This window comes from Piliocolobus tephrosceles, chromosome 10 (genome assembly GCF_002776525.5).
Source record: "Piliocolobus tephrosceles isolate RC106 chromosome 10, ASM277652v3, whole genome shotgun sequence".
NCBI lineage: Eukaryota > Metazoa > Chordata > Mammalia > Primates > Cercopithecidae > Piliocolobus > Piliocolobus tephrosceles.
The window spans coordinates 25215460-25228833 of NC_045443.1; the positions used below are offsets into that span (position 1 = coordinate 25215460).

General features: G+C 40.5%; 1 protein-coding gene across 1 annotated transcript in view; it reads left to right on the plus strand.

Moving 5' to 3' along the window:
- The window catches only part of LOC111540624 (lymphoid-restricted membrane protein), a 91760-nt gene that overhangs the window by 13480 nt on the left and 64906 nt on the right, over positions 1 to 13374 (plus strand). Inside the window, exons 4-9 of the mRNA XM_023209061.1 lie at positions 405 to 585; positions 3841 to 3920; positions 4010 to 4088; positions 5807 to 5965; positions 9402 to 9519; positions 12512 to 12562. Of these exons, the coding sequence (XP_023064829.1) occupies positions 405 to 585; positions 3841 to 3920; positions 4010 to 4088; positions 5807 to 5965; positions 9402 to 9519; positions 12512 to 12562 (668 nt within the window). The remainder of the gene's footprint in view (positions 1 to 404; positions 586 to 3840; positions 3921 to 4009; positions 4089 to 5806; positions 5966 to 9401; positions 9520 to 12511; positions 12563 to 13374) is intronic.

Genomic DNA, 13374 nt, shown 5'->3' on the forward strand with positions numbered 1-13374 from the left:
GCTTTTTAAGGAACTGAAAGGAAAAAAGTGTAATGTTATTTTGGTCACATCCCACAAGAAATTATTGATTACATATATCATCAATATTTAAAGCTCACAACTCTGTGATAGGTATCATCGTCCCCATCTCAGATAAAGAAACGGGTTCAGAGAGGTTAAGTAATATTCCCAAAGCTACACAGCTGGTCATCTTCAGAGCCAAGATTTGACACTAGGTCCATTAGACTTTAGCCCAAGGCCAGTGTTCTTTACACTGTAACATGCCAGCTCCACAGCTCCACAGGACTGCCAGGGTTATATAGCATGTTTTAGGATGAGGAGACATAAAAGAGATAGGTACTTCACTTGTTAAAAATACAACTTTCTCCATCTTTCAGAACTGATCTGCTCTTCTTTTTCCAAAGGCTCAGTAGAAGTGGCCAAAATAATTGATTTCCTGAGACAAACAGCTAGCCAAAATTCTGAAGACAGTGGCCTTGAGCAGTTGTGGAACATGCTTGATCCTGAGAAGAGAGACCCACATGTGGACCTGGAAACTTTCCAGGCCATGATGAAAGAATGGATGGCTTATTGTGGAAACAAATGGTAATCAGAGTCCTAGTGGGATGCAGTTTAACGTTCTATTTTAACAATTGATTATAATTATGCTGATCACTGTTTCCTGTGTTGATGGAAATACTATCATCCAGTGCTTTAAGTGTGCGTTAGAATCACCTGAATGATGTTAAACCTGATTGCCGGGGCCTCATCACTGTGATTCACTAGATCCGGGGTGAAGCCTGATAATTTACATTCTAACAAGTTTCTGATGATACTAATGCTGGGCGTGGGCTGGACATGGTTTGGGTTGCAGTGCTGTCATTCATTTCTTGTGATTAGTGGGGAGCACATGTTATATTCTCACAGAGAATTGAGCTGACATATGAGTCAGGTGAATTATTAATACTATCAAATCTCCAAATGCATTTAAATTCAATAATAGACTCCTTTTTAAAAGCAGTGGGGCTAGTCAGTGAAAGTAATTTGGAATCCTAGAATATAGGGAGGCTAAGGGGAAAAAGAAAGAATAGTAGAATAGAAAAAGAAAAAGGTAAAGGAGGAGAAGAGCATCCATGATCTCAGGTGCCCTTGGCAGATGCTGGAGATGTGTATCTTCTTCCACAGAAAGTGAATTCCTCTTTTTCTTTTCTTTTTTTTTTTTTTTTTGAGATGGAGTTTCACTCTGTGGCCCAGGCTGGAATACAGTGGTGTAATCTCTGCTCACTGCAACTGCTGCCTCCTGGGTTCAAGTGATTCTCCCGCCACACCCTCCAGAGTAGCTGGAATCACAGGTGTGCGCCACCAAGCCTGGCTAATTCATGTATTTTTAGTAGAGATGGGGTTTCACAATGTTGGCCAGGCTGGTCTCGAACTCCTGACCTCAGCTGATCTGCCCACCTCGGCCTCCCAAAGTGCTGGGAATACAGGTGTGAGCCACCTGCTGCACCTGGCCAAGAAGCCTAATTCCTATGTCTCCTATTCAGCCACCAATCTTCACCTATCTGCTGATGCATGGTAGGATTTGCTTAAAGAAAATGTCGACTGGGCACGGTGGCTCACACCTGTAATCCCAGCATTTTGGGAGGCTGAGGAGGGTGGATCAGCTGAGGTTGGGAGTTGGAGACCAGCCGGGCCAACATGGTAAAACCCTGTCTCTACTAAAAATACGAAAATTAGCTGGGCATGGTGGTGCATGCCTGTGATCCCAGTCACTTGGGAGGCTGAGGTGGGAGAATTGCTTGAACCCAGGAGGTGGAGGTTGAAGTGAGCCGAGATCGTGCCACAGCACTCTAGCCTGGGCAACAGAGTGAGACTCCATCTCAAAAAAGAAAATGTCAAGCCCAAGGAATGGAAAAACTTACCAGATTTCTACTAGGATTAGGATGTATAGATAAGAAAATATGACTGAAATGTTGTATGCCATACACAAGTTATTCATGAAGGCAAGATAAATATATAGAAATAAATAATGTTGGTGTAATCAAAAACGGCAAATACAGATAATATACCCTTTTTACCTATGGGTTTAATGAAGATTTTAAAAAATGACTGTATCCCATGTTGTGGGCTGTGAAAAGGGTGGAGAAATAAGCCCTCCCATATATCACTGGGAATAGTGCAAGTTGGCATAGTTTTTTTTAAAGAGCAATTTAGGAATGTGTATCAGGCCCCTAAAAATATGCAGTCTTGGCCAGGTGTGGTGGCTCATGCCTGTAATCCCAGCACTTTGGAAGGCCAAGTTGGGAGGATCACCTGAGGCCAGGAGTTTCAGACCAGTCTAGGCAACTTAGCAAGATCCTGTCTTATAAGTAATTACAAAATTAGCCAGGTGTGGTGGCATGCGCCTATAGTCTAGGCTACTTGGGAGGCTGAGGAGGGAGGATTGCTTGAGCCCGGGAGTTTGAGGCTGCAGCGAGCTGTGACAGAGCCACTACACTTCAGCCTGGGCAAGAGAGTGAGGCCCTGTCTCCAAAACAAAAACAAAAACAAAAGGCAGCCTGTTTGAGAAGTGATGTAACTTTAAGAAAGATAATTAAATTGTAAACACTAATATAGAAGGTAGAAGGTAGTTTATGACAGTGATAAAAGCAATGGAGATATTTAAAAAGAAACAATTGGACAAATTATAGTACTTCCATACACTAGAATACTAATCATTCAGAGTAATAATATTTGATAAGAGAAATTCATATGTAATTACTTCAAATAAATAGGTCATAGATCTGGACATGTAGTACAATCCCATTTCTGGAAGAAATAAAAATACGCATAGGAAAATGTTAGAAAGGATTTATGCCAAAATGATTATTTTTGCATAATGGTTTTAATTTTTTGTTTTCTTATGAATTTAATATTTCTAAAATATGTAGGTTTGTATAATAAAGATATTAATAATTATAAAACAGCATGAAGACAAAAGAAAAAAACCATTTTTATAACAAGTATAAAGGGAAAAACATGAGCAGTAGAAATACAGAAAAGCAGAAACTCAGACATGGTGATGGATGTGAACACGGGAAGTCAGAACACTGAATTCTTTCATTCCCCCAACGTGTGACAGATACCTCACAATGACAAACAATGAGATGTAAACATATACTTTTGAATTTTGTGGCTGCTCCAGAGAGGTGCTTAGGTTAACTAACAAAACTTGAATTATAATGTAAGACTCTGAAAGGAAATGACTGAAATGTTAATATGTTTATTTTGCAGTTCAAGCTAGAGTGTGTGTGCTGCACAGCCTGTACAAAGGGCTTCCCAGATTCCAGAAGTAAAATGCCCGAAGTAAAATTAGTCGAGGTTCTGTTTGGTTCTCCATGAGAAAGGGAAAATGTATCCCTGTCAACATATCCCAAAGTATTCATTGTTCATGTATTTCCTTCTCAATCTCTTAAGCCCCATGATCTTGCAACCTCCACAAGTCTCCACTTACCACTCCAACCTGTGTCTATTTCCTAATCCACCGAGACCCCACATCTCCTAATCATACGCTGCCTACGTGTTTTCTTTTTCATATTAGCTAAAAGTGTATGGATGGTGGAGGGAATGCCTAACATACCACCTACATTAGAAACAGTTGCACTAGGAACACAAATTCTTTTCTATCACTCTAAGTACCTAGCATAGTACTGGGCTCCAAATAGTTGTTGAATTGATATGTATTTTTTTAAGTCAGAAGGAAATACCTGAAAAGGAAAGTACAGAGCATCAATCTAAAAAAAAAAAAAAAAAAAAAGAGGACAAAACTGTGGTCAGGCAAAAAATCCTAGCTCACTGGTTTTATTTTTTTTTTGGCTACAGGGAAGGAGTGAATCATAGATTAAGCAGCATCATTGATGATTCTGTTTTTGAACAGGATGGCATAAAATCAGATGGAACAAGTATGTATGTGTTTCTTCAGGATTGTTCTGTTTTCTTACAGTTTGGAGAAAATGATTTTCTTTTCATAAAACTCTTGTATGTGTTTCAGTGAAGATGAGTACAGATATAACAGATTCTACGTCGGGGAGCTTCGAGGCTTTGGGAGGAGACACATCTAAAGGAGTCTTGTAAGCCTTACTCTGCTTTCGCAAGTGTTTCAACTTCATTTTTCTTGTTTATATAAATCTATGTATTTCAGTTACAATAAAGTCACTTTGCTCTTTTTTTGCAGCAGAGTTAACATAATTGATTTTAAATTCTTAACTGATTCTAATAACGCCTGCATTACAGTTTCACTAGGGACACAAATTCTCGTGTGACTAGTAATCCAAAAATCACTTGCTCTCTCATGAAGCCCTTCTCCTTCATTAATTTCATGAGCTTTCTGTAGGGAAAAAGTTCCACTTGAAGTAGGGTTATGATATTGACCTTAAGCTCTTTTGGAAATTATTTTAAAGCACTTCTTTAGTAGAATCTTTTAGACATGAATGAGAAAAGCTGTTTCCCACAACATGTGTAAGTTTTAGATATTAAGGAGAGTGATTCTGCCTCTCCCTTGTTTTATCTTTGCCACTTCAGGTTTATTCATAAAGAAAAGTGGTGTGGGCTGGGCGCGGTGACTCATGCCTGTAATCCCAGCACTTTGGGAGGCCGAGGTGGATGGATCACTTGAAGTCAGAAGTTTGAGACCAGCCTGGCCCACATGGTGAAACACCGTCTCTACTAAAAATACAAAAATTAGCTAGGCATGGTGGCACGTGCCTGTAATCCCAGCTACTTAAGAGGCTGAGACACGAGAACGGCTTGAACCTGGGAGGTGGAGGTTGCAGTGAGCTGAGATTGTGCCATGGCACTCCAGTCTGGGTGACAGAGCAAGACTCCATCTCAAAAAAAAAAAAAAAAAGAAAAGAAAAGTGCAGTGGGAACTATGTTCTCACTGAACTATGCCCTGGGATAAGATAGCAAAAAAGAAAAGGAGGCCTGGGGCTCCATGAAACACACAGTCCAGACTCTGAAAGGATTTGTGAACTGATGTCATGGCAAATGATGCTCATAAACATTGACAAGTTATACAAAACATTAGGAAAGATGAGGACTGAATTGTGAGCCACAGACTGCAATGATAAGACTCTAGGAATTGTTTCCTAGGGAAACCTGCCGAGATTCCTTCACTGAAAGAATATAGGCTGGGCACGGTGGCTCATGCCTTTAATCCCAGCACTTTGGGAGGCTGAAGCAGGCAGATCACTTGAGGTCAGGAGTTCAAGACCAGCCTGGCCAACGTGATGAAACCCCATCTCTACTAAAAATACAAAAATTAGCCGGGCATGGTGGCGCATGCCTGTAGTCCCAGCTACTCTGGAGGCTGAGGCAGGAGAATCACTTGAACCTGGGAGGTGGAGGATTGTGCCACTGCACTCCAGCTTGGGCAACAGAGCAAGACTCTATCCCAAAAAATGACAAAAAAAAAAAAAAAAAAAAAAAAGAATATAGTGTCCATTTATTTCAGGATCTCTCATATTCCAGGCAAAAATAGGAACTCTTCAGCTTAGAAGACAGATGTTGAGAGTGAGGGGGAAAAGAATCAACAAAAACTGTGGAAGTTGATTTTACAACTGACAAATGATGGCTACTTTGGAAATTTTGGGAAACATCTTTGATGCTATTGTAATAAACATCTGAATAACTGTTATATCAATCGATTATGTTTATGATGATAGATGAGGGTAAAGTTAAAAAAATACTCACCAGAATATCAAAATTTGGTTTGTTTAACCATATACCTTATTTTATTAGAAGGCATTAGTGACGTGAAGGTTATTTTCATCTATTCTTTCACTTGCAGAGAGGTGTCTGATTTTATTGCCTACATAGCAGACCTTCATTTCAACAAACAAAAACTTGAAGAAGAAAATAATAAGTTTAAGTTGGCTTTAGAAAACCTGGAAGAAACTAACAGCCAGTTATCAGAGGACTGTACCGAATTGCGCCTTCAGGTAAAAAGGTGAGCCACAGTAGGGTCCAGTGTGCTAGGAACTTTCAGTTCTTTTTTCTTTTTAAAAATACCTTTTAAAAATTGAGAGTCACATAGCATAAAATTCATTCTCTTAAAGTATACGATTCAGTGTTTTTAGAGTATATTCTCTGGCTGGGCATGGTGGCTCATGCCTGTAATCCCAGCACTTGGGGAGACCGAGGCAAGTGAATCACTTGAGGTCAGGAGTTTGAGACCAGCCTGGCCAACATGGTGAAACCCCATCTCTACTGAAAATACAAACATTAGCTGGGCATGGTGGCACGATCCTGTAATTCCAGCTATTCCGGAGGCTGAGGCAAGAGAATCGCTTGAACCTGGGAGGTGGAGGTTGCAGTGAGCCAAGATTGTGCCATTGCACTCCAGCTTAGGTGACAGAGCAAGACTCTGTCTCAAAAAAATAAAATAAAATAAAATAATTGAGTATATTCTCAAGGTTGTGCAATCATCACCATTATCCAGTGCCAGGATATTTTCATCACTCCAAAAAGAAACTCCATACTTATCAGCAGGCACTCTCCATTTCCTCTCTTCTTAGCCCCTGGCAACCTCTATTCTACTTTCTGTCTCTATAGATTAGCCTATTCTGGGTATTACATATAAATGGAATCATACAATATGTGAACTTTGGTGTGTAGCTTATTTCACTTAGCATAATGTTTTTAAGGTTCATCCATGTTGTAGCATGTATTACTACCTCATTTCTTTTCATGGCTGAATAATATTCAATTGTATAGATATACCAGATTTTGTTTATCCATTCTTCAGATGATGGACATTTGGGGTGTTTCCACTTTTTGGCTATTAGGAATAATGCTGCCATGAACATTCGTGCATGAGTTTTTGACTGGAAATGTTTCTTTCATTCTTTTTTTCTTTTTTTTTTTTTTTTGGAGACAGGGTCTCACTTTGTCACCCAGGCTGGAGTACAGCGGCATGATCTCAGCTCACTGCATGCAACCTCCATCTCCTGGGCTCAAGTGCTCTTCTGGCCTCACCCCCGCCCAAGTAGCTGGGACTACTGGCACGTGCCACCATGCCTGGCTAATTTTTGTGTTTTCTTGCCATGTTGCCCAGGTTGGTCTTGAATGCCTGTTCTCAAGCAATCTGCTCACCTCGTCCTCCCAAAGTGCTGGGATTACAGGAGTGAGCCACCATGCCCAGTCATATGTTTCACTAAAGCATTCTCATCCTCAAAATCTTTGATCTTGTCCAGTATCCAAACTAATCTTTTAAAAAGTTGCTTACCTCAAGTCCTCTTCATTTCACATCTAACTGAAATATAAAAATTCAAAGTTTCTTTAACAAAACTGCTTTGAATGAATGTGTTAGTCAGGATTTTTGGTTGGAAGCACTGGAATCTAACTCTGGTTAAATAAGCAGTCAAGAAATATATCTGAAAGGAATTAAGTAACTCACGTAATGGACAGAAAGGCTGGAGAATCCAGATGGGCAATCAGAATGCCACTGTATACAAAATTAAGCCACGTGTCTTTCTCTTTTCTCCTTCCCCTAATCCTTTCTGAAAGTGTTTCCTTTGGGTTCCCGCAACCTAGTTTTGATACTGTCCAGTTGTCCCATCATAGTGTAATTTGTTTTCTGTATTAAATGTTGAGGCAGGAGAGTTCCCTTGACCCCCTTGTGGGACTTGCAACAAGGATGGCTTGTTGGCTCAGCTGCCACGCTCCAAACCCTTGAAGGAGGGGGAGCATGCAGGTGAGCAGGTGTAGGAGCTGGGGTGAGTGCCTTTGGGTGCCGGCAGGCACAAACCCCGTACCAGCCTGTGGCAGCATCTAGGGGTTGCCCACAACCTCTGGAGCCCCAGAGGGCATGTGTTACAAGTAATACTCTTTTAGCATTTGCCATCCATGGACAGCTAAGAGTTAAACTAGCTCAGTGGAGGATCAGGGTGACAGCCTTTTTCACCCTGCCCTCTTGGTACCTGGGTTCTTATCCAACATCCAGGAAGAATCAGGTCACACAGACTTGAAGGATAGTGAACATGGAGATTGTATCGAGTGGTGGATGTGGTTCTCAGCAGGATGGGGAGCTGGAAAGGGGATGGCGTGGAAAGATAATCTTCCCCTGGAGTTTAGCTGTCCCAGCCAAACTCCTGCCCGACAGTCCCTGGCCAAACTCCTCTCTGACCTTAGTCTCTGATGTCCAACTGCCTCTCCTCCTCTTGACATTCAGAGCTTCTTCTCTTCTCTCCTTCTCTTCCATGCTGCTCTGCTCCTCTGCCAGTGGAGCTTGGAGTTTTTATGGGTACAGGATGGGGGCGTGGTGGGCCAAAAGGCAACATTCAGGTGAGAAAATGGGGATGCAAAGTTCTCATTTAGGGCCATGGGTCCGGGCTGGAGGATGGAACCCTTGCCAGGGACCCTGCCCTTTTCTACCTGCCTCCTGTTTATATCACTGTGACCTCCTTGATGGGAGGAACTATGTCATATTCATCCTGTTTAGCCTAGTGCTTAGTAGACTATCTACTGTAGAACACCACTACCTTCCTTCCAGTTGCCTACAAGCCAGAAACCCTTATCTCTTTTGATTCTTATCACACTGTATTGTCATTATGATTGTCTATTTACTCCACTAGGCTATAAACTCCAGATGAGTAGAGTTCTCTGGATTCAGTCATTCTTCCCTTCTTCAATGCCTAGCTCAGTGCCTGGGACAGGTTCAGCCCTCAATTAGTATTTGTTAAATGATCAATGTAATTTCTTAGGAAAAAAAGGGTATCTTCTTTGAAGCCTTTGTTCCTAAGGGAACAGTCTATAATCTAGTGGGAGCTGCAAATAGGTAATTTCATGATATGGATTACCATAATTCATTTAATCAGTTTCCTGTTGGTGGATGTTTAGGTTTTTTCCCAATGCTTTGTTATAATCAACAGTATGATAAACTTCTTTATAGGATATGTCATATAGAGACTTGGTAATTATTTATTTGTTTAGTTGTCATCTCTCTCCATAGTATGTAAGCTCTAAAAGGCCAAGGACCATGTCCCTTTGTTCACCATTGTAGCCTGCACTGTAGAGCACCTAGAACATGGTATTATTCAATAAATATTTGTGGAACGGCATTAACTAACATTACATCTTAGTAGGGCGAAAGAACTAGGTGATTCAGCCAGTGATGAATTTCAAAGGGATCCTCTAAATCTTTAGCTTCAGGAATACATTTGTCTGTTTTCCCCCTAGTCTCCATTCCCCACTCCCCACTTTCTCCAAATTCCTTCCTTTTCCAAGGACTGAAAGATCATGGGTATATTTTTACTATTGTGGGCATCTGGTTTAAGCCTTTAGTGGTTTTCAACTTGGGTCCAAAATAGTCCTTGGCTGTTCTTAGTGCCTTTGACGGTTATATTTGAGGTTTTGCTCATGGCCTTCTCCCCCTACCCCCACAGTGCCCACCAGGCTATTATGAGAACAAATCTGTTAAAAGAAGAACTGGAGGAACTGAAACTTAGTATGAATGCTTCAGAAGAGCAGAAGAGCATGATTGTAGCCCAGAGCAAACAATTAGTAAGTCATCTATTATAGTACTTTGAATTTGGCATATAATTTACATAACTGAAATACACAAGAGGACTTATCTGATAGAACATCAGAAGTCAATAGGCTGATGAATGAATTGGCAACACTTTAGAAAAGTAAAGGCAGGTAGGATTTTTTTTAAATCTGTGCTTTTCTTTCTTTTCTTTCTTCTTTCTTTTTCTTTTCTTTTCTTTTCTTTTCTTTTTTTTTTTTTTTGAGACAGGATCTTGCTCTGTTGCCCAGGCTTGAGTGCAATGGCAGGATCATGGTTCACTCCAGCCTTGACCTCCCAAGCTCAAGGGATCCTCCCGCTTCAGCTTCCAAAGTGTTGGGATTATAGGCGTGAGCCACTGTGCTTGGCCTCCTTTTCAATCAAGATTTAAATTTTTTACATGTTTCTCAGTCACATTCACAATAGTTTGTGAAAATCCAGAAAATATTTGGAATGCCTCCTAAAGTCAATAGGAGAATTAAAAAATATCTGATACTAAAAACCACTTGAATTAAAAATAAATCTGTGAAACTTTCACCTTTTTTCTCAGATTAAAAAAAAGTCAGTTCTCTCAGTACTTACAGGTTACTGAGAAGCCCCATAAATCATTCCTTATGCTAAATAAGCACAGGCTTATAATTTCAGAGCAAAAGACTCATTTAGACTAAACTTTAACTCAGGTGCCAGAGAAGTGACCATTTTTATGGAGAAGCCTCAACTGTTGAATAGAGAATTAGTAATAATCTTCAGAATCCTGATAGATTCCAGCAGTACTCTAGCATGGTTAACTATGGTAAGAAGTGGCCGAAAGTCATTCCGACTAATTTGTTTCAGGTATCAGTTGCAAAACTGTTGTTAGTCTCTAAATCATGGAGAGACTTGGTTCCAGCCCTGTGGCAATCCCTTATGACCTCCCACAAACAAAATAACATCGTTTGGCTTAGCTCTTGCCTCAGTAGTAAAATGTGGGGACTAGACCATTGAATGCCAGGTCTTCTGTGACCGTGCAAGTCTATATGGATGCATTATAGGAAAGACTCAATCTGGGACCACTGAGGAGCTTCTAACTGAAGGCAATGGAGAGAACTGGTCAAGAGCCCAAGCTTGGGAGTCAGACTGGCCTGCATTCAAGTTCTGGCTCCAAGGGCTGTGTGACTTTAGCCCTGCCACATAATCACTCTAAGCCCCTGGGTCCCCCTAGATAAAATGGAGATAACAATACTACTTACCCTAAGGCTGGGAGGGATAAATGAGCTAGTGCATGTAAAGCATTCAGTGTCCTTTTTTCCCTCTTAGGTGTTGGTAATGTTAAATTGCTGTTGATTAAAGTGCAGAAATTTGGCCTGCATGGTGGCTCATGCCTGTAATCCCAGGACTTTGGGAGGTTGAGGCAGGTGGGTCACTTGAGGTCAGGAGTTCAAGACCAGCCTGGCCAACATGGTGAAACCCTGTCTCTACTAAAAATACAAAAATTAGCAGGGCGTGGTGGCACACAATTGTAATCGCAGCTACTCGGGAGGCTGAGGTGGAAGGATCGCTTGAACCTAGGAGGTGGAGACTGCAGTGAGCCAAGATTGTTCCACTACATTCCAGCCTGGGTGACAGAGTGAGACTTGATCTCAAAAAATAAATAAATAAAAGTAAAGTGCAGAGTCCTAGATACAGAACCCTAATCATTTGCATTTTGTAGTGCTTTATAATTTCAAAAGATTTAGTTAATACTTCATCTCATAGGTAATAATAGAAAATCTGTAAGGTAGAAACAGAAGTTGCTGTATTTTTGTATACTAAAAAATGTAATAGAGCAATAAAGTTCAAAGAAAGTTTTTAATTGTTCAAAGTCAATTGTCTAATAAATGATAGATCTAAATTAACCATTCTGTGGTGTATGTGTACTTCAGAACATCATGTTATACATGATAAAAGCATATGATGTTATTTATCTGTCAATTTTTTAAAAAAATGGCAGGGCCGTCGGGCGCAGTGGCTCATGCCTGTAATCCCAGCACTTTGGGAGGCTGAGGTGGGCGGATCACCTGAGGTCAGGAGTTCAAGGCTAGCCTGGCCAACATGGTGAAACCCTGTCTCTACTAAAAATACAAAAAGTAGCCGGGTGTGGTGGCAGGTGCCTGTAATTCCAGCTACTTGGAAGACTGAGGCAGGAGAATCACTTGAACCTGGGAGGCAGAGGTTGCAGTGAACCGAGATCACACTATTGCACCCCAGCCTGGGCAACAAGAGTGAGACTTCGTCTCAAAAAAAAAAAATGGTAGGGCCAGAATTGAACTCAGGTATTCCGATTTTAAGTACATGGACGGGGGGTGTTTATTATTGTGTCAATGAAATCCTAGCTTGAGATATTTTTCTTTCATTTTTATATTATAAGGGTAATGCTTATTTACTTTATAAAAATAAAAAAATGCATATTAACAAATAAAAAGTTTTGCAAAATTCTTAACCTACCTGTGAAATTTACTGTTAACATTTTGGCAAATAACCTGTCCTGAAATATATTGATTTTTTTTTTTTTTTGATGGTTCTGAATTTGAGGCTGTTAATTATAAAACAATTTTGATGCTCATATGTTGTGGTGATGTTGAATCTGAGAATATCCACAGCTTCAAATAGAACGCTAGAGCTCTGTGATTTCAAAGTGCTATTTAAATAGCTGAGTTTACCACTACCTGTCATAAATGAAGTAGCAGGGAAAGAAGGCAGGTTGTTACTTTTTTGTTTCTTTTGCCTTTTCCTCCCTAACAACCATAGTTACAAAGAGTCCAGGAGGAGAATGACTTCACTTAGATCCCCAAGAACCTGTTAGCCAAGGCTTAACCCCACATTGAAAATATTTTCAGAATAGGCTCATTTGTGATAGGTGAATGCCACATTTAAAGTTGGTAAAGAATGTCAATAGCCTTGGAGGTAAATATGTGGTATCTTCATAAACATCTTAAATACGTTTTAATTATTTTTCTCACAATGAATTAGGAGACAGAAAACCGGGCTCTGATTCTTAAGATTGGGATTCTACAGGAAGAGGTATGTCAGAATCGTTAAACACTGGCATAGACAAACATGCAAATCATATAATCATGGTTTATGGCTGTGGGTTAAATAAAAATCACGTAAATGGTCAGGCTCCTATAGGCCAGAGAGCAGGTTGACTTGTCAAATTACAAGTGAGGAGGAGTGGATGGGATTTTCATGTCTGAACAGAGGAACTGTTACTTTTGCAATTATTCTTGGAAGAAATGGGATTTAAGAAATTCAAATTTAAGATGAAATACAGTGAACCCGTCTAAAAAATATCCAAATCAAGAAGGAAAATATGGATGTTATCTAATGATTTTCCATTTAATTCCATTGAACAAAGTGGCAAAAGTCTTAAGTCTAAGATTCAAATCTTAAATTCACTGAAAAAAGGACCTTGGAAAGACCATTTATCTTTTCTGGGCTAATAGTACCTATGCCATGGAGTTATTTTCGAGATTAGCTAAGATAATTCATGTGAAGCCATCTGGTAAACCACAATGTACCTTATAAGTATTAGGAAATATTAGTACAATCTCAAAAAGACTATAATTTTTTTAAAGCAACAAAATTGAAGCATTCGCCGGGCGCGGTGGCTCAAGCCTGTAATCCCAGCACTTAGGGAGGCCGAGACGGGAGGATCACAAGGTCAGGAGATCGAGATCATCCTGGCTAACACGGTGAAACCCCGTCTCTACTAAAAAAGTACCAAAAACTAGCCGGGCGAGATGGCGGGTGCCTGTAGTCCCAGCTACTCCGGAGGCTGAGGCAGGAGAATGGCGTAAACCCGGAAGACGGTGCTTGCAGTGAGCTGAGAGATC